Here is a 22245-nt window from a genome sequence, read left to right as displayed (position 1 = left end):
ATCACACAACTAAAGAATGTCCCAGAAAGTATGGACGAAACCAAAAACCGCTGCCATTTCGCAATGGTTCAGAATCTGTCAATTTTTATGGCTGCGTCCTGTTGTTTACACTCTTCTCTAACCACTTCTGCAGTTGTTTATTCGTTTTCATTAGTTTGTTTCGAAATGTGTGGACTTTCAGCAGAACAACGTCGAAAAATAGTGTACAAATGGTGCACAGAACGCGGACTGTTACTGAAAAAGATAGCAAAAAAGGGAGGAGTAAGTGAAAAAGCCGCGCGAAATGAAATCAGGAAGTTCGGTGAGGATAACACCTTTGAGGATAAACCGAAAACGGGTCGAAAAAAAAGTCCTGCTAACCCTCAGTTGCATAAACGTATACTGAAGGCGTTCGAGCAAAAGAAGGAGGTTTCAGTTCGGGATGTGGCCAAAAAAGTGGGCACTTCGAAGTCAAATGTTCTTCGTGCTAAAGAACGTTTGAATCTTCGAACCTATAAGAAGCAGAAACAACCAAAACGTAGTCCGAAACAAGAAGCATCGATCAGGCCGAGGATTCGGAAGCTGAACAATACGATTCTTGCTGGAAATTTGAACTGCATAATCATGGACGACGAAACCTACGTGAAACTCGATTACAAATCCTTGCCGGGACCGCAATATTATACGGTGCGAGAAGGGCAAGTGTTAAACCAGTCCGAGACATCGATTGAAGTCGAAAAATTTGGTAAGAAAGCTATGGTCTGGCAAGCAATTTGTAGCTGCGGTAAGATTTCGAAACCCATCATCATCACTGCTTCAATGAACAGCGAAATATACGTCAAGGAATGTTTAAAAAACGACTTCTACCCATGATTCGAAGCCACAAGGATCCTGTTGTCTTCTGGCCAGATCTTGCTCCTTGCTACTACTCGAAATCAACGGTAGAATGGTATACTACCAAAAATGTCACTTTCGTCTCAAAAGACATGAATCCACCAAATTGCCCACAACTTCGATCAATTGAAGAATTTTGGGTATTAACGAAGGCACATCTTAGGAAACATGTCCCGGCAGCCGACACCATTCAACAGTTCGAAAAAGATTGGATAGAAGTGTCAAAACTTGTCGCCAAGAAGTCTGTACGGAATTTAATCAGGAACGTTCGCAAGAAGGTGCACCAGCTAGTCTACAATGGCTAAGTAGCAAATGCCGAGAATAATATTCTGTTGTTGTAGTCTCAGTATATCGAATAAAATTGGCATATCTAACACTTGTGAATTATTTACAGCGAAATCAAAGTGCGTCCATACTTTCTGGGACAGTCTTTAGGTGGGTTGAAAAGCGTTTATATGTTTTGTATTGTACAGAGTTTAGATATTTTGAGGTTTTCTGTGCGAATTTCCCAAGTTATGCGTTTGTTTTACATCGATTTTTCTCTCATTTCTTTCACTCTTCAGTGGGATTTATCATTTTTTGAAGAATATCAGCTTCAGGTTAGACATGAGGGATTAAATTTGAAGCCAGATTTTTTTGGGTTGACTCCGATTTTCTTCGTTATAGGTGAAGTTTTTAGTTTATGAGATACAAACATAGTACAGAAAATGCGGAGTGACTAACAAGACATAGATCCCTTAAAAAATTAACCAATCAAAACCATATCGAAACGATACTTTGTTGAATTTTTTTCGGAATATATTGCCATTATTTTAGACATGTTAACATGAAGAATATGTTTTACGTCTACGAAAGGATGTTTACTCGGTAAAATAAACGAGATAATCATGTCAATGACTGTGTATAGTCGTTAATGTTATCTGCGATATCAGGTCACTCACAGCAAACAAGATTGAAATTGGACCTTGTTAGCCTTGTTGTATGGCTGGGAATTTTCCTCTCTTTCATCGGATTACTTATGAGAAGTGTGTTCCCAGTGTTTCAAAATTGCAGAGAAGTACACTGAGGTCTTTTTTGTGCGGTTTTCTTTTTTTGTCTTAGAAGTGCACGAAGCGTCGAGATCCGGTGTTATCCCGAAAGTTTGCATTTCTAAGTTGATTTTTTACAAACAAATTTTTGTAGAGATAACCCCAGATCTCGATGTTTCATGAATGTTTGAAGACATTTAGCCATAAAAACTCTTTTTTCTATGGTTTTACGTTTTTTACGCGGATTTCCAAAGTTACGCGGTTTTTTTTTGTGCGTTTTTATTTGTGCGCGGTTCACATCTCCCGCGCAAATAAGACCTCAGTGTAGTACGTGTTTGAAAAAGTTCCCATGAACTCTCATGAATAATTTTTGATTTTACATAATTTCAATTATATATTTTACTGAACCAGTTTCTCGTTTAATTCTCACCAAAACTTAATAAAAGGATAATTGCTCATGTGTATTATCAAAATTGAAAGTCTTTGCGAAATGTGTTCCGATCGATATGAGATGATCTTGTGTGAAATAACTGTTGATTACCATTTAATCAATTGGCACTACGAACTCAATGGTTAAGGAACAAAATGGCAAAGTGGCAAAAGAGATCAACCAGATCAAGCATGAATTTTTGTAAATTTATTAGAAGAACAATTATAAGAACAATCCCAAGCTCGAAGGGACTCTACTGCCTGGTACCTTCGCTTGATTCGTGTCAAGGTGTAAGGAAATTGAATTACCACTGTGCACCATTAGACAGTAACTTTCCGAATTTGTAAACTTTTCTACACCGTCCGATTTCTCGCTTCTTAAACCTTTTAATCCGTTTTCAGCTTATTTTTAGTTTCTCTCCCGCTTCTATGGTTTAAAACTTTGCCATTGGGCACCTAAGTCCCAACAAAAAAACCGATCCAACTCGGGTCAGGTCTACGGTCAATGCAAACAGACCTAGGCTGATTTGTTGAACTTTTTTTTTGGCATAAACTTTGTTTGGAAATCACTGCATAATTCGACGAAGTAATACAATATAGCTAAAAATTATCATTAGGTGCTGGGTTATATGTAATGGTCAAAATGATCCAAAATTCATAATTTACAACTCATTCCATCTATCGGAGTATGACCGAATCGCACAAATGTTTGCTGCGATTAGGTTTCTGTCGAATGAGCCTCAGAACATTCAATTACTCTCTCACACGTCAACAAGATACACAAAAATAAGACACACAAATACAACACTACGGCACAGACTCATTTCGATCGACTAAGTGGGTGTATCATTTTAACCACCTGGGGGAAAAGTTCTACCGTAAATTCCGCCTCGTCAACATAAACGGCACGGGACTAATGAACGAACGGAGATTTGCGAAGCGCACAAAAAAAATCCATCAAAGCAAATTGTGTACAAATCATAAACTGAATAATTACCTATCGTAATGAGCTGTATGTGCGAGTCGGTGTGAGTACGTGTTCATCCATCTTTCCACCATCCACCAGTCCACCAGAGTGCATCCTTCGGCTGGATGTATCATTTTTCGGCAGCTGGTTTTCGACTGCGGGAAGCTGTTTCAAGAGAGAAAAGCAAAAACAAAAATGATGCCAAAATATGCTCGACCGGTTGGCAAACGAGCGGAATTTATCTATAAACATTTATAAGATATTTAAATGCAAAGCCCCATTTGAACCGTATTTTCCGCCTATCTTTCGGCCCACTGCGTTTTAGTGCGGTGCTAGTGGGGGAATTCATCGTTGGTGGATGGTCGGAGACCGAGGAAAGAGAGAGTTGTAAATTGAGGGAGACGGTCTGCAATTGATTGGGCAAGTAAATAAATTATTGAGCAAATATTTGCCAACATATATATTTAACGGTCATTGACAGCCGGGGTGAATTTGTATTTTCGGCCAGAAGTTCGATGTGTTAAACATCATATCCGGGTATTTTTACACCGGCGAAATATTTATGAGATGTTTGATCGTGAAGCGTTTTGCAATCAAACGGATCTTTATACTTAGTATCAGATGTATTAAGATAATCAGAAATGAATAGAAAAGAGTACTATAACAGACACAGATTTTTTAATTCAAAATCCACATAACTTTGAAAATATGCATAAAAAAATTAAAAGTCAAGCTGGATAAAGATAAATAGTGAAAGAAAGAAATGTTTACGAAGTATAGATAGAAATGATTACGAAGTATAGCGAGAAATAGACAAGAATTAAGGATAAACTGTATTGGAATGGAACGAAATAAGACAGAACGAAGAACACTGTGAAAAAAATGATGCTGGATAAATAGACCATACAGCATAGATAGATACGTGAAATTGAAAAAAATAAACAACAAGGGATGAGCGAAGCAATGGTCTGTTGACCAAGTGTTATCATAGACGAACGGGGAGACATGAGATAGGGACTTGTGAGCATGGATTGAAATGATTTGGCTAGTTATAAACAGTTAGAGAGATGGAATACAATGTGGGAAAAATAGAGGGATAATGCAAGAGCAACATATTAGAAGGAATAGATAGATCGTGTGGAATACAAATGCTAGAGAACAATGGAGAGATAAAAGCAAAAATTTAAAGAAATGAAGGGAAATAGAAAAAAAATATGTGAAAAATGTGAAATTAAGAGCAGCATAAAAGAGAATAACTCGAAGATTTTAAACAAAAAGTAACTCAGAAACTGTTTCTCAATTGCTTTGTCAAAAGCGAAAATGAATAATTTCGCGTAGAAAAAAAAAACAAACTGAAGAAAGATTCGATCAAACAATTATTTTTTTCCGATCTGGATAAACCTTTTTGCCAATTGAATCTAAAAAAAACAAAATCATCGGATTTCAATCGCCGTATTACTACTTCTAATAAGGATAAACGGCTCGTTTTCAATTAAGTTTTTCATGTCGGACAATGGGAATAAAAATACCTGTTAAATCCCACAAAGAACTTCTAACCGTTTTGCTATTTTTGGGTCAATGATCAAGTTTGAAGATCGAAACGCACTTTTTTCTTAACCGACAAAACGCAATTTTTTGTTACTGTTCAATTTTCTCGGAGATGGCTGTACCGATTTCAACAAAGTTAGACTTGTTTGAAAGCAACTGTTAAGTCATTGGTCAAGTCCAAAGATCAAATGGCTGTAGTTTCTGGGTCCGGAGATATAACGATATAAATGAGGTGAACTAGAAATAGGTTTTGCCTTTCTCTATAGAAAGGTATTAGAATTGCTGGAAAAACCGACTTTCGAACGGAGCCTCGGAGACCCATAGTGTTATATACCATTCGACTCAGTTCGTCGAGATCGGAAAATGTCTGTGTGTGTGTGTGTGTGTATGTATGTGCACTTTTCGAAGATATTTGAACGCGCTCAATTTTCTCAGAGATGGCTGAACCGATTTGAACAAACTTGAGCTCGTTTGAAAGCTACTGTCGGGCCATTGATCAAGTTCGAAGATCAAATGGCTGTGACTTTTGGTTCCGGAGATATGATTGTATAAGTGACGTAACCGACAAAAAGCGTTGTATTTGAACGCGCTCAATTTTCTCAGAGATGGCTGAACCGATTTTAACAAACTTGGGCTCGTTTGAAAGCTACTGTCGGGCCATTGATCAAGTTCAAAGATCAAATGGCTGTGACTCTTGGTTCCGGAGATATGATTGTATAAGTGACGTAACCGACAAAAAGCGTTGTATTTGAACGCGCTCAAATTTCTCAGAGATGGCTGAACCGATTTTAACAAACTCGGGCTCGTTTGAAAGCTACTGTCGGACCATTGATCAAGTTCGAAGATCAAATGGCTGTGAGTTTTGGTTCCGAAGATATGATTGTATAAGTGACGTAACCGACAAAAAGCGTTGTATTTGAACGCGCTCAATTTTTTCAGAGATGGCTGAACCGATTTTAACAAACTTGGGCTCGTTTGAAAGCTACTGTCGGGTTATTGATCAAGTTCGAAGATCAAATGGCTGTGACTTTTGGTTCCGGAGATATGATTGTATAAGTGACGTAACCGACAAAACACATTGATTTTTACCGCTCTTATATATATACATGGGTGCCAAAATTTTGGGATCACCTCTATTTTCGTTAAGTTCTAGTGCTCGAAAGTTTAAGTACTTCGAAAAAAGCCTTCATGCAAAATTTGACCTAAATCGGACATGCGTAAGGGGTGCTGTCCGGTGGTAAAGGTTTGACAATTTTCGATCTTGAAAAAGCACCATAGGGGGGAGTACATGAAATTTCCAAAATCCAAAATTTTTTTTTGATTCCGAAATGAAATATCGAAATTTGGTGTCATCTCAAAAAAAATTTTTTTGAAAATATCAACTTTCTGGGACTACAAATAGGCAACGCAAATGTCAAGCACTAGTTTCTAAAAATGATGCTGATTGTGTAACATAAACACTGATGCATGCTTTTGTGAACTACTTGAATCAATCTGAATCAATTGGTGTCAAAATTAGCATCCAAAATTATTTAATAAAAGTATGAAACATATTTTCATGAGACTGTTATGAAAGAAGAGAAAGGCATTATCACACCACTAGGTGGATTAAGAAGGGTTTTTTATTCTATCACTGGTTTTGTGTTACTAAATATTTCATTGATGTATCTCGATTTTAAAACCAATACTATATTCAATGCTTTCTGAGTATGACGAAACAGAAAGGTAAAATTTTCGGATATTCAACCGCTCATAGTATTCCAAATTTTTAATCTTCTGTTATTTTTTTTTGTTTGTTATTAAAAAAAAACATTGACTCTCTGTTTAATAATTTTTTTTGTAATAAAAAAATTCTTAGCTCTCTAACACAATTATTTGTTTCTTCTCATTTATTTCCAGGGTCCACCGCAGTCGACGCAGCCGTTTAAGTTCACCATAACGGAGAGTTGCGAACGGATAAAGGAGGAGTTCAACTTCCTGCAAGCACAATATCACAAGTAATTTAATTACTTTTTTACCGTCCTCTGAAATAAATCTAATTTGCCACCAGCCCGCGTGAATCTATCTGCAGCAAAAAAAACCTCCCTAAGTCATTCATCACCTACCAAAGGCACCTACCTTCACTCTAGCTTCAAGCAAAATTTCAAAATTGAGAGCTCGCCGAAATGTTTTGCCGTTTTGCAGCAAAATTCTTCTTCCTTTGCCAATGAAACTTCTCCAACCGCTTTGTTGATAACTTTTGATTTGCCACCCTTTTCCAATTTTACCACGTTTCGCCAAAGTTGACAGTCCAGAGCTCTTTCTCTCTCTCTCTCTCTTGGCCGGCAGTTCCGCACCGACGCTTTTTGGCTCGGGTTTTGTCGGTAATTGATTTCGCAAAGTTTGTTTCCTGTTTAATTTTGACTTTTCTCCTACCGTGGCTTCTCCGAGCCAGCACGGCACAGCAAAATAAAACAAAGTCCTTTGTCCTTAATCATTTTTCCGCGATGGCGGTGGCAACCACACCTCTCACCCCATTCGAATGCCGACACGTTTGCTAACATTCGTATTCTTTTTTTTCGTTTATTTATTTTTCCTCTCTCTTTTTCACTGAATCGTCCGACGTCCGCAATGAAAATAAAACACCACCACGAACGGGTTCAGTTTGAAAATGGAATGTGAAAAATTAGCTCAGGACAAAACGGAAATGCAGCGGCACTATGTGATGGTAAGTACAATTTGTGCTAAATTGTTCATTGTTTGGGTGTCCGTATGCCGTAGAAAAAGGAGGCACATGCAAACACCTTCAGTAGAGTTTAGTACGTACCAACAATTTATGGTTTTGTGATTTTTCATTTCATCGCTACCTTTCAACCCCTCCACGGTCTTCACGTCAGGTCAGGGGCCGTTGCAGAAGCGCGCTGGCCAAAAGTTGGGGGTTGAATTATACTATCGAACAAAACACCGACACCGACAGGGCTGATGTTCCTGCGCGTGGTAAGCGAACATTTCGAGTTCTGATGCCATTACCATGTGCACTATTCAGTGTCGGGTCAACTCGTGACTGGTGACAATTATTTTTCGACAACTGTAGTCGTACTCTCGCATCCCACGCGGCAAATGGGGTAGTGGAAGGCACTGGTATAGAGTGAAATATTGGAAAAAATAGAGCTAAGCTCACACCAAACTGTCAGTGTGGTAGCCGATGGGACTAGATTGTGCATAGCAAATGGCTTTCTGGTTGATGACACAGGGTAACTGAAAGAGCGATTAAATGATTTTGTCAGTGTGTAAAAAAAAAGGAAATTGTATCAATTGAATCATTTATAATTTACAACCCGGAACAGAATTTTTTTTGTTGATACCGTGTCAAAAGGATTTCAGCAAATAATTGAAATAGTGTTTAGCTGTTGGTTGCTACTGTATGAAATTAATTATGTTTGCCAATTTCTGTAGCAGTTTTATTATTTGAGTGATTTTAATTAACGCGGCTTCCTCTAGATTTCTCGAAATTTTCTTTATTGCCGTGATTTTCATTGATTTATTTCAGTCTCAGGGTTAAACATTTGGGAACTAATTTGTCTTACACTATGTGTCGTTCTCACTTTCAATCAAACTGTAGCACAATTCGAACAAAATTGCCCTGCGAGGCATGGAAGCTTATCGCCTGCACCTGTAATATGCACGTTTTTCCGTAACAATTGAAGAGATTCGTTCAAAGTGAGGGAAATTCATAAGCCAGTCAACCGACGATCAAATTACAGTTAATCCCAGAATCAATTTTATCTGTTTGCATACCCGGAATTATCAAAAGTTCACAACGTTTTTATTCGTTCATTTGTTAAACAACGACACCATTTACTAACCTTTCTTTCATTGATTACTGTAGCTCCATGACTATCGATAAATTTAAATTATTTTTTCTTGGAAAAATTAAAAATCAACCATGCGTTTCCTTTGAGCTTTTTTAGAAGGAAACGCATTGTGCTTAGTTCTAGAAGTGATGCACCATGCGTTTCCTTCTAATTGAACTTTAATAGAGACGCATGGTTGAATGTTTTTTTTTAAATTTTATTAAAAAAACTCAATGTTGAAAAAAATGAAACCGAAGCACTTCAACCCGTCCAAAAATGATTCACTTACTAAGAAATCCAGAGTGGTACCGAAATCGGAAGTGTAAGAAATAAGTCAAAATTTGTTGTACTTTTTAATACAAGAAATACAACTACAAAACTTCTAAAGAACTGATCCTTCCCGACAATACTTAAAAAATCTCTTAGCTCTTTTCAAATTTTCTGTTGGGCGGAATAGTAATTTTCGTACCTTTTTCACTTACAGTAACTTTATACGTCTTCAGTCCTAGCTTCTGCTTCACCTGTTGCACGTATGATTTTGACTTGCCACCATTGCGAGTTACATCGTTTACAGAAAGATTGGGATTTATGGTAGTAATGGCTACCACCTTCTTGTCCATTTGTCGGGAGCATACTTTTTGATTTGTGTCAGGTTAAACTTTCCGATTCCCAGTCAAGCGCACTTGATTCGACGTCATTTCACTGGAAGTAACAGTAATGTAAACATGTTGTAACATGAAGTAAAGTGAATGGTTTCAGTTGTCAGATGAGTGAAGCGTTTTAAAGATCCGTGAAATAATTCAAAATCTACTCAAAACCAAAAGTGTCCGAAATTTAACGTTTTGTTTACGTTTCGTCTTCAATTTATCAGTGCATTATCGGTTCATATTGAACTGTCAAACTGCCCATTCCTTTTGTTTCTAATTTATTGTGAAAAATTTGAATTTGTTGCCCTTTTTTCTATTTTTTCGAGTGTTTTACTGAGGTCATATGAAGTCAACGAAACAAAAGCAAACCTTGGTATTACATTCCTTTCATGGAATTTTACTTTCTATTTTAACAGACTTCACAGCCTATCCATAGCGCACAGAACCCTTGCATGGCTGGTGCTATGATCCTACTGACACTGAGAATCCGTTCAGGTCGGAACTATAACATACGACAACCCGGCTTTTAGGGCAAGTCAACGAAGCATCCCTCCTAACTTAGCTTAAGGTCATCGTCCAAGTACCATGCGCGCGGGTGGTTTTAGGAAATTTTCGATGGAAATTTTGAAAATTTTGTCAAAACCAAAAACATATTCCGATGGTATGAATTTTTTTTTTCAAATAAACCTTATGCTGGATACAAGGATCACATTCGGACTCATTTTTGGAAAACCTTTTCACACTTTTCATGGATTTTGCGTATGTAACAGAAATGTGCACTCGATTTATTCGGAGATGATCAGACCGATTTCACAAACTTTTATTCGGATTGAACTTCCTGTCCGACAGTAACAGAATAAAACGTGCAAAAGAAATGAAAAAAGTGCATACGATTTTCTCAGAAACCGCTTAACTGATTTTTTTCAACTCAGCTTCAAATATAAGCCCTTATATTGCCATAGCTGCTATTGAAATCCATTTGGATTCAACATTTGGTTTTAGAGTTGCGGGGTAAAATGTTCAAAAAACTTAGATGGGCACTTGATTTTCTTAGAGACCACTGGACCAATTTCCACAAACTGTTTGGTTGCTTATTCAAACATGAATGATATGAGAAAGGCATCATTAGGATTACTCGTAAAAATTCCACTATTTTTTTTAACTCACCGTTTCGATTTGTTTTCAAGCTGGTGCTTTGTCAACTTCATATGAAATTAGCAAAGCACAAGGGAAAATGAAATAAAAAGATCAGAAACGAATTCAAAACCACCGTAACTTATCAGCAACTTATTAGAAACAAACCATGCACCTATTTGTATTTTTGTTTAAGATAGGTATTTCACTAAGCTCATTTACATGTTTCTCGTATTATATAATGCTAATTTTTCACTAATCATTTTTTTTAATTCGTTGCAGTACTACGAGATGTCATACGGCCTAAATGTAGAAATGCACAAACAGGTATGTAAAGATGGTCAAAAGTAACAGTGTGCAGGGGAGTGTTATTTCATGATTAAGCCTCGAAGTTTCGTTCTTTTGATGATAAAGTTTAAACAATGATCGACATTTTCGCCCTTTAAGTTGGCAGTATGCATCATACCGCTGAGAAATTCTATGATATAGTACAAAACTCAACAGTCATTAGATTTACGTTTTGTCTCAGTCTCGTTCGTGCATAACAGTTTATGTTGAACTCCTATGCCACCTATCAGTTCAACATACACCGGTATGTAGACGTAAAGTTATTGATTTTGGTAACATACTAATATTGTTTGTTCGGCACGTCAGGAAGGACTTTGCACTTCGGTGCAACAATATAAGTGTATTCCAAATAGCACTAACTACGCCTGCTTAGCAGCTTATGTTGAACTGCTAGGTGGCATAACAGTTCAAAATAAACTGTTATGCAGAATATATACTAAAATGTCGAATGACAGAAGGTCGAATGACAAAACGTCGATGAACAAAAGGTCGAAAAACAAAAAAGTCGAATGTAACAAATAGTCGAAAAACCATAAGGTCGAATACACCATAAAGTCGAAAGGGACAAAAAGTCGTATATAAGGGAAGATAGAATACAACAATAAGTCGAACACAATGTAAGAGTGAATTATGAATATCAACTGTTAAACCAAATTAATCGCCAGGGTTAAGCCGAGGCAAAGTATGCGGCTCTAAAAGTCGATGATGAAATATAGTAGCATAATAATTCAAAGTGTTTATTCCTAAATTTGAGATTTTTGTTGGTAATCACTATCACTTTACGTTATTGCACTTCATAATTATTTGTTGAAATGAGCAGTGTCAATATTTAATTGCTAAAGCATATATCGCTGTAGGAAAACTACTTTGAAATTATTCATTTTTCGTGCTGCGTAACTAAACGTCGAAATGGCAGTTCGAAAACTTCTGAAATATTATAAACACATAAAGGTAAACCAAAACTGTCATCTGATGGATTCATTTACCACTTATATAAACAGGTATATACAAAAAAGGGAATTGCGCACAAAACTTGTCTGCGTACCATTTGCTTAACATGATGTCCATTGGTCATTCGAAGCCAAGCAGTCACTGAAAAGGCGTTGTGAAATGTACTAAGGAGTGTATCGAAAAGTAGTTAGCAACATTGATTATTAAATAAAAAAGCGAAAAAAAAACATATTTTGACATCAGTTTTCAATATATTGTACAAAAACTACATTTTTATGCATTTCACTGATTATATTGAAGAAAATCCTATTTTCTGTGAAACGCTCGCACTTTGGACTTGACATTCTTCATTATATTCTGCACAGTTACTTTTGTGTCTTTCCTGGTGGCAGCTGCCCAGTTTTTTTTTAACTCCTGCATGTTTTGGGACACTGTACCTTCCTTCCGAAAGTGCCGCTTGACAATTGTCCAATACCTTTCAATTGGCCGAAGATCCGGTCAGTTCGGTGGGTTGATGTCATTTTTCACGAATTGTACATTATTTTTTGATAACCAGTGTAGAACGGAGTTGGCGTAGTGGGCTGAAGACAAATCCGGCCAGAAGAGAGGAGGAGCCTTATGCTTTCTGTACAGTGGCAGCATTCTCTTCTTCAAACATTCTTCCTCGTACACCTTGGCGTTCATTGTGCCCTTCGTGAAGAAAATCGACGTCCGCAAACCACAGGTACAAATTGCTTGCCAGACCAACACCTTCTGCCCAAACTTTTCCATCGCAACCGTGGTGTCAGCGTCGTCCACGTCCTGGTACACCGATTTCGTATAATATTGCGGTCCGGGCAGCGCTCGAGAGTCTTCCTTGGCGTAGGTTTCGTCGTCGATCAGGTTGCATCCGTCTTTATTCTGTAGACTCCGGTTCTACAGTTTTCGCGCTCTTGTTTTGGCCTGAACTTGCTGTACCAGGGACTTTTTCGGCACCTTCTGTTTCTTGTACGTTTTCAGGGAGTTCCGAACTTTGATCCGTTGAATCATCCCGATGCTGAACTGCTTGGCCAAATCCCGCGTCGACGCCGATGGGTTTTTCCTGATGTACTCAACCACTTTTAAGTCTCGGCCGGGCTGGCTGGGACCCGTTTTCCTACCGGATCGGGGCAAATCCTTCTTGGAAAGGGTCTTACCGAACTTTTCGATAATATTTTTGACACTGGTGTGGTGCACTTTCACCCGTTTTGCAATTTCGTTGTACGTGACACCACTTACTGAGACCCAAGTGAGCAGAATTTTCTTTCGCGTTTCCGGATCAATTCGTCTCATCATTGAAACGATAAACCGTACTGAAACCAATCGATTGCGCAGCTGTTATTGACATGTAAACAAACATGTCACCGCAAAACACACTGCAAAAATTAAGCTATTTCAGAGTAATAACTGTTTGAATGTTGCTAACTACTTATCGATACACTCCTTAGTCGCTGACACTAGATTTAAATAGACAAAATTATTAGATATTCCTAAATAATTCTGTCCGTGATATATAATGATCCGTTCGATTCAAAAGATACATTTGAGCAAACCTTCTATTCATAACAAATTATCAGGCTCAAACCATGATCTCGAAACTGACAGAAGCGCATATGACAAAGATCCCGAAGATTTGTTGGTTCTTATCCGAAAGATTTTTTGTCTGAGATCGATTTCGATGAACTTTTGCAAGAATTCACAAAAACATTAGATGTCGTCTCATTTCTTTTAAAGCATAGCGAAGATGGTCGAATACTGTTGTTTTCACCTGTGAAAATATTCGTCGACTGACAGGTGAGACAAGACGATTCGTTCCGCTGGTCAACTTTTTCGTACCTAGCAAAACCAAGCGAAGCTATACAGGTGCCTTCTATGAGTTATCAAAAATTGCAAAATATTTCAATGTTACTCTTAATACAACACTCACAAATTTTGAAAAGGCAACAATCAATAGTTTTTCAAAAGTATTTCCGGTTTTGGGAACGTTGACATAATAGATGGCATTGGGATTTTGGAAGGTTGACATACCAGATTTACATGTTCAAGAATGGTCTTTATAAACTTTATGAAGATATTATTTGATGCTACAAAATAGCACACGAGTCAATATTCCGGGCAAACGGGTAGATTACATGGTTGAGCGCCGTCCGACCTCGCTACCGTTCGATCGAACCTAAAAAAGCCAAACAAACTATGTTTAAGTAAACCGGGCAAACGAGTGGATCACAGGTTCGTATGCAAGAGGTCGCCGCTTCCGACGTTTTGTTGTATTCGACGTTTTGGTATTTCGACTATCTGGTACTTCGACTTTTTGTTATATTCGACCTTCTGTCGCAGTCGACCTTTTCGTACATTCGACATTTTGTGACTTTCGATTTTTTGTCATTCGACATTTTGTCGTTCGACGTTTTGTCATTCGACCTTTTGTCTTTCGACGTTTTAGTATAAAACCGTTATGCACTGACGAATCTAGAACGAAACGTTTCCCTAGCACAAAATTAGGTTAATTCCTAATGGAGAATATCAACAGGATTAGATCATATCTCGACTCGAAAGTGCAGTACTACCCTTCTTAGTATCACCACCGGAAGAAACAAAGGTCGTGTAGGTGCGTGCGCATGTGAAGAGAATACCAAATTATCACTTTCGCGTTCGAGGACACCCTGAAGCATTCATATAAGCTGTTCAGTTTTCTATGTCCCTGAGTTTAGAAGCAAATTGGAGCATTGTGAAGCAAACCAACCGCTCGAGCAAACCCGTGTCAACCCGACAAGTTTGCCCCGCCGGACCAATTGTGGATTCCATTTCCGCTCCGTTCAATGCCTCTCCGAACCTCGGTCGCGATTACTGCATTGTGTACCGCCTGATGTAGTTGAATGCCGATATGTTTCAATGCCGTGGGGCTGGCAGTCAATGTTCTTCTGTTGAGTTGCAATGTGGTGTTGCACTGCGGTTTGCTGCACTATCACCAATCGATTCCATTGTCGAGATGGGCGGACGGTTTAGGAACAATCGGGCGGCTGTTAAGAGGTCAGAGGCGTAAGTTTCACTCGCTTTTCTTGCAGTCAAACTGCTGCTGCTGTCAGTTTTCTGGTGACTACCCACTCATGTCTTCGCCCACACGTCGAGTTGCGTTCGATATGAATTATAACATAATTATCATTATGTTGAATCACATTAAACTAACATAATGGGTATTTTACTGTACTATTATTAGTGTTCTCTCCGGCAAGGCCGGTATCGTACGGACGTGGATCTGCTCCGTGACGACGATGCACCCAGATGCAATCACGAACTGTACCCATCCGCCTAGTAGGCGGTTAAAGGCGATACCACCGTTACGGGGAGTTAACTTGTTTTCCATTCCTTCGGTCGAAGAAGGCCACATGAGCCTGGTCTGGTGCTGCTGTCGTTGGTGGTGGTGGTGGTGCAACGAAGTAAGGTGTTTATTGGAAGTAGTCTGTTATTACACCGCATGTATCGTCACGGTTCAGTAGCTGCTTGAGCCACAAGAGCAAAGTGTGGTTCATGCAACTGTTCATCAGAGACAGCTTTCCGTTCGCTGTCAGGGAGTAGAATTTTGCAACGTTCAGTGCTGGTGTGTGCTCGGTTGGATTTCCATCTCATCACGCACCACGTGTGCTAGATCGATTTCAGTGATTCGAAATGGTTGTGCGATATTTTGTTATCGCCGGTTGGCATGATGCCCTAGTGGACAGCGGATGAAGTCAATTGCAATTTCGGAATATGCAAGGAAAACTAAATAAATGATAGATCGCAGAAAGTGATTAAAGCTAAGGAAAAGCATAGTCTGCTCTCTTTCCTGTTGCCGCCTTTCTATCTTTAAAGTTATCAGGATCCTTCAAAATATTTTATAAGACTTATAGAGTCGAATCATCATTGATCGGTCACAGCACCAAAGACCTTGAACAGCTGCTTCCCTTCCGTGGATTCCTACAAAAACACGTAACACCCGTGTAGCATTCCAAAACCCTACCAGGCATGAGGAGCTCAAGTAAAACATTTATTATGTATGCACTGTACAGTTCAACATAGTGCACGGGGTCATAGCTTCGGAACGTCTCTTCTGCCCCGAACCAAATGTCCCATTCCGGCATCGCAAACCGATGCTCACTCGCTACAATCCCCGGAGACCAATAGCATCGGCCACAACAGTCTCGATGCTGTTCACATCCCCAGCCGCCCACCACAAGCAGCAGCATCAGCAGCAGTAGCATTTTGTGCACACATAAAGTGGTTTTCGGTATTTTCCAACTGACTTCCGTCGCCCTGTACTATCCGATACCATACCTCCTCCTCCTCCTCCTCCTTCTCCTCATACACACACATCCACTTGTACACAGTCCACTGCCGTCCTGGCAACGATTCGTTCTATAGTTTTCTCTCTCTCTCTCTGCTGTTACCGCTACTAGAAAATATAAAATAGTTGAATCATTGGTTTCACTGGTCTGAGTAACTATGTAGAACACCACAATTCTGCGGTTCTCTCGGCCGCATCATATAGGATACAAATAAACCACGAGACCATGGTTGTGGCTAAAACTACTACACAGTATGCCTCACCGTGCCTCACCACGGTGCCCGGATGCTATCTGACGACGGGACGACACACAAACACATGATCTGTTTCTCTAGGCTATCAAATGACTCATCTCATTTGCCTTCCAGAGCAAGGAAACTTTCCGTACAGCTTCTGTCGAGCGCAGTTCATTCCGTCGTTGGAAGAACCAGTCGGTAAAAGTTAGCCCCGGGTTGCAACACCTCTGATCCCTTCTCTTCTTGTTGAAAGTTCGATCCAAATGAGTTCGAAATTTTTCGCATAACGAAAGTAGTGGTGGCATAGCGGGACTATCGATACGTGTTAATGTTCGTGTTTGGTGAACCAATTTTAAACATTTTGCTTTATAGAACGGAAAATACCGAAACAGTTATTCGATAGAAGTTCCGATACTACAGCAGAAACTTGGTATCAGTAAGTCCGTTGCTTTCTAGTACGCTCATGGCCTGTTTTTATATCAATTGTCAAAAGCTGAAACCACATCTGTCTAAGTTTTTTCGTTTTATTCCGACATTTGCAAACTAGACTCTATGTCTTAGCCGAACTCAAATCAGTCATGTATAATCCACCAATGAATCTTGTGCCTAGCACATTCTTTGTCTTTCAGTTTCGCTGGGCACCACCAAACAGTAATTAACAAAGTTGAAAGCGGTAGTGAGGTCGGACAGCACACGAACAAAAACTATGTGGCGAAGCCGCGTTAGATATTTTGTCGTTTGCGCTCAGTTAACGGAAAATAACGCAAACATTTGCCTGGTAGATACAACAAAGTAGCTAATAAAGTCAACAAGTTTTTTTTTGGGAATTAGGTTTTGAGGATCATGAATCAATCTGAAAAAATATTCAAGAGAGTAGTCATTCTGGATCAATCGCTGGGAAATGTGTTTATCCGTTACTTCAAATATGAGATTTTTTAGAAGAACTATTTTTCCTTATTTAATTAAACTCAAATTACGATATTGAGACAATTGAAGGATTTGGCTATCCTTTTGGCAAATTGTCATTCGGCGAAATGACCCTTTCGGCTCAATTAGCAAATTTTTCTAAATTTTTTTTCGAATAAACTATTTTGAAAATTTTTGGTACAACATAGTTTATTTGCACATTTTTCGTCAAAAATCCGGTATCCGTGATTTACTATAAAAATTGCAAAAAATAGTGAACAACGATGGACAATACTTTGAATAACATATTTAAATGGACAAAATCCAATCCAAAGATGATATTTTTTTAAAGGTCGACTTGAAATTTTCGATCGATTTTTTTCAGTGTTGAATCGATTGGGTTTTTTTTTAAATTTTCACAAATCTGCATTTGTCATTTTTCGACTATAACCATTTGAAAAAAAGTGGGTGAACAAGTTTGGCCCTAGTCATAAGACAGTCTAAATCAGTTTTGGAAAACTAAAGTTTGCAAAGTGGTCTTCTGCCCATAAAGATTGAATAAAATCTGACAAGAGTGCCACCAAGTCCGAATACGATTTGGCGTGAAATTCGTCGAAAATATCGTTTCTTGAATACCAAAACTTATTTTGGTCCCCAAGATTTTTTTTTTCTTTTGATTCTACCACTTGCATACGTCACAGCACATATTTTGCCAATTATCAAATAGTGTGAAATAAGTTTATGACATTGCCACTTTTATGTCAAATGTAGGTAATGGCTGTTCGCCAGATATTCATTGTTAACAACTAATTCAGATAAAACAAAAAAATAACTGGCAGCCCTGTGACGCGCTCGCATACTGACGCTTGGGACGATAATTTCCAGCCATGTTTACATCGAATGACTTCTGAACTCTAACGCTTCGCCATCGTAAACCAAGAGAAGTCTAACACAGAACTATGGGCCGGATGTTTCCTTTCGTTCCAGCACCGAATGACTCCACGTGGACGTTTACCGTTTTCATCTCAGTGTTTCCAATTCCGAAACCGAAGTGCACTTTCACTTGCTCGAGTAAAAATGTAATACCATCTACTCGTTCGTTTGGATCATGCTTCCTTTCCGGGGGCACATCCATCGTTGGACCACAAAGTTGCACCTGGTAACACAACCATTTCATCCCTCGGTTAACGGGACGGTCGACCAACAAATTATTCCGCATGACCGGGCACATTCCGTTAGGAGCAGCCCCCCTTCTTTTCGATTCGATCCAGTTCGACTAATTGACTGCGTTCCAACGAGCCGCCCCCGAGCAGCAATCCAAAGAGTCATGCCAAATCGATTTTCATATTACTTAACCTGCACAATTCTGTTACTGGAAAACTCCGAAAGCGGCGTCGGCGTCGGCTGCGGCTATTAGCCTGACGTAATAAATTTGTATCTATTTAAGACTCAATCGGTGGAATCTCAGCTCAGTTAGACGGCCGTTACTGCTGCAACAGCTCGTAAAACTCCAAAGTTTAATGCAAAGAGGCAGGCTCTACTAGTCGCAAAAGTGAAGTCTCAGCTGAATCGCGAAAAATGATCCTTAGGAGTGCCGAGCCCGTGCCGACAGTGCGGCGCTGAGGCCCAACGTTTCACTGACTGTTATTACCGTAAATGAGGCTCGCTCCCTAGTTCCTTCGCAGCCGCCAATCAGCTCCGCCTTTCTCCCCGCCCGACGAACGAAGCTGGCTAATGCAAGTTACTGCGCTAAAACGTGAAAGAAGCTGACTTTGGCGGCGGACCAACCGGAGTAGGCTAACCATTTTTAGTTACAGTAACCATGCAAGCCTTGCCGCAGTGTAAGTGTGTAGTTTGTCTGTGCAGAGATTTATCTGAGATGACCAAAGTAGGTCCGCACCCTGCTGCTGCTACTGCTGCCGGGCTTGCGTTAACGACGAACCGTGATTAGAGTGGAATTACTGTCACAAGCGTGGTGGACTCGACTCTGGTGGTTTGTTCGGTGGTCGAGCCGCTCGGACCGGTCGAGTGACGGTAATTAATTCCATCGGGCTGTCGTCGGTTTGCTGCGATCGGTGGAAACGGTGGTGGTGCGATCTACGGCACCACCGGTCATACTAATTGGACCGTGTCAGGATTAGTTGGTTATCTTCGCAGATGTCGTGGTTGTATCTTGGACTGGTTCACGGATTAATTTCCATGCAAATGTCGTTCTGGCGGACGTTGCGGGATAAATTGTCATGAATTAGGTTTGAAATACAATGATGGTTTCGTGCCAGTTAATGAGTTTTGCTTCTTTAGATGGTTTACTGTAAGGCTTCGGAAGCGAGCGTTCAGTACAATTCTGGAACTCTCTTCCGCTTCAGGTTATGAACTCACTCCAAGACACGAACATCCAACCGAAATCATTAAAGCCACAACTGTTTGTTTTTATTTATCGGATCCGTAGAATGTATAATTTACACTTTAGGCTCATGAAATTGCTCTAAGAGACTTTGAATACCTACATTGGAAATAAAATGTTGTATCGTAATCGTTAAAGTCTGATTCTGTCATTAAATTTTGCTTGTAAATAAAATTAGAAAGGTTTCATACTATCTCTATATTATTCTGTTGTTTTTTTTTTCATTTTTTCAAGCCAAGTTCATAAGGAGTATGCAGCGCCCCTAACTTTTAGTTTGGACTTTGCATATCCAAAAAAAACAAAGTCCTGGCATTACATCCCTTTTGTGGAATTTGACCTTTCTGTTTCAACCGACTTCGCAGCCAATTCGTAGCGTACAGAATCATTGCATGGCTAGTACTTCGATCCTACTGACACTAAGAATCCTTCCAGGTCGGGACTTGAACATACGGCAGCTGGCTTGTAAGACCAGTTGTTATTACTGTTCGGATCAAATGAAAACGAATTGGGTATTATCCTAATCGAAGAGCTAGGAGTTCAACGTCGAAACGTTCTAGTGAATCATTTGAAGAAATATCATCCAACTAATTTATCACAGAAATCTATAATGAACCTAAGCAGAACATATGCAAATTAATTGTGTTGCCACCTTCAACATGCACAGTTCCATAAAAAAACCTGTAAATTTCTGTTGAAACAACTGTAGCAAAAAGCATCCATCATATAAAACAGAAATTTACGTGCGATATGAAATTTACGTGACACATACTGCTGTGCCTTAAATTACGTGAAAGATTCTGATTCGTAGTAAATTTACACGTGTTGAGAAAACTCGAACTTGTAAACTTGTACATACCGATTCCAATCAGGACCGCATCAACTGAATCATTTAGAATCTCGTCACTGCGGCCCAATGCATGCCAAAATTTACTAATATCTCTTACTTGAACTGTTATGACTGACACAACTTTTTGAAGAAAACGTCATATGCAAGAAGCGACGAACGAAAATTACGTTAGCAGCATGTATATCTCAATCGGTCAAAACGTAAAATACAGTTGACTGCCAGGAAAACCCATTTTACACATTTTAAAGATAATGCTACACTGAGAATTGATTGTAAACAAACCTCATATTGATGTTTAAATGAATATTTAGAAACTTATATCACATTGAATGGAAAATTCTATCTGATACCGGTTTCCATCTTCAACGTTTAAGTGGATTTGAAAGTTCCGTTTTAATTATGTTTCAAAAATTTTTGCTGCGTGGGCATATATTTTCCGATAGGGATTATTTCGTAAAATGATACGATTCTTTAATAATATAGGGCTTCAAAATCTGGCAAATTCATATCTTGGATCATGAAGTGTTTTTACCCCAAATCTGCCACTTTTTCCTGTCGTTTCAGTAAAATGCAAATACTGCACACCTAGAAAAAATTATGTAAATTTACAGCTTGAAAGGTGTAAATTATAATAAATTCAATTACTTCCTTTAAATTTCATAATATTTTGTATTGTGCACCAAAAGCATAGGATTATATTTAAATAATCCCGTATAAACATAGATCGTTTTGACGGCACAAAAGAAAATTTGAAGTCATCACCTGATTTTACATCGACGGATTCGGAGAGTCAGTTCATATCGGCGATGCAATTTTCTTCTTTTCAGGTGCATCTGTCTTCTCGAAAAACTAAGTTTCTGTTATCTAGTTCAAACATCTTTTCGACCGTTTTTGTAGCAATCAATTTCTTACTCTGGAAAGTACCCCCAAATATTCCGTTATCATCGCTTGTTTGATTTTAACTTCTTTCTCAATGCCATTGAAAAAAAAGTAATTAGCAATTTAGAAATATACTTTCAGCAATGTGAGAAAACCAGGAAAAAAACTCAACAATTAAGTTTCTCTTACTTCTGGACCCAGAAGGAAAAATCAGCACACATGCTTGTTCTTCTCATGCACTAAAAGCCATACACTACAAATGATTGAAAACTCTATACAGCATTATTCAGTTGCTTCTTTTCAGCAGAGATCAAATCTTTTCAATAAAATTCGTTAAAGAATCAAAAATCGATTTTACTTTTTCACAAATCCCTGGAGATAAATTTCACACTACGAGAGCCTACGGAAACCTAGAGGCTAAGTTTGAAAAACAATAAATAAAAAAAATTGTGAAAAAATATCTCGTTTGACAAGCCATCTCTACATGCGGGTACAATCAACCTGCCATCCATCTTAACCGGGAATATTTATAGTGAAATCTACATCGACTGATGTCATCAAACACGTCTTCCAATCGCGATGGTAGAAGTTTGGGCGTGATGGAAAAATTTTAATATATTGTTGCAAAAGTGTTACGGAGCTAGCTCATTTGAGAAGAGTGAATGTTGAGAAAACGAATTTTTTGTTGGATTTCTGTTGAACCTACAACGTTCGTGTGATGATACAGAATCAATTACAGGACACTTTATAATTACTCTGTAAGTCCGGAACAGGAAGGCGGATTCGAGTAAAATTAAATAACAATTGACAGTGCCATAAAATCTCTCATTTGGATCCAAGCGTGCCATAATCCATTTCTGAGAATTTGAAGTAAGG

The 22245-nt window shown here is 38.8% G+C and overlaps 1 protein-coding gene across 5 annotated transcripts in view; it reads left to right on the top strand.

The window, feature by feature from the left end:
- The window catches only part of LOC131434435 (protein groucho-like), an 81839-nt gene that overhangs the window by 31364 nt on the left and 28230 nt on the right, over positions 1-22245 (top strand). For all 5 annotated transcript variants that reach the window (XM_058601145.1, XM_058601148.1, XM_058601146.1 and 2 more), the window contains exons 3-5: positions 6745-6842; positions 7489-7552; positions 10742-10786. In XM_058601145.1, the coding sequence (XP_058457128.1) occupies positions 6745-6842; positions 7489-7552; positions 10742-10786 (207 nt within the window). The remainder of the gene's footprint in view (positions 1-6744; positions 6843-7488; positions 7553-10741; positions 10787-22245) is intronic.

Source organism: Malaya genurostris, chromosome 3 (genome assembly GCF_030247185.1).
Source record: "Malaya genurostris strain Urasoe2022 chromosome 3, Malgen_1.1, whole genome shotgun sequence".
In the NCBI taxonomy this organism is placed as follows: domain Eukaryota; kingdom Metazoa; phylum Arthropoda; class Insecta; order Diptera; family Culicidae; genus Malaya; species Malaya genurostris.
This window is presented reverse-complemented; position numbering and strand designations above follow the sequence as displayed.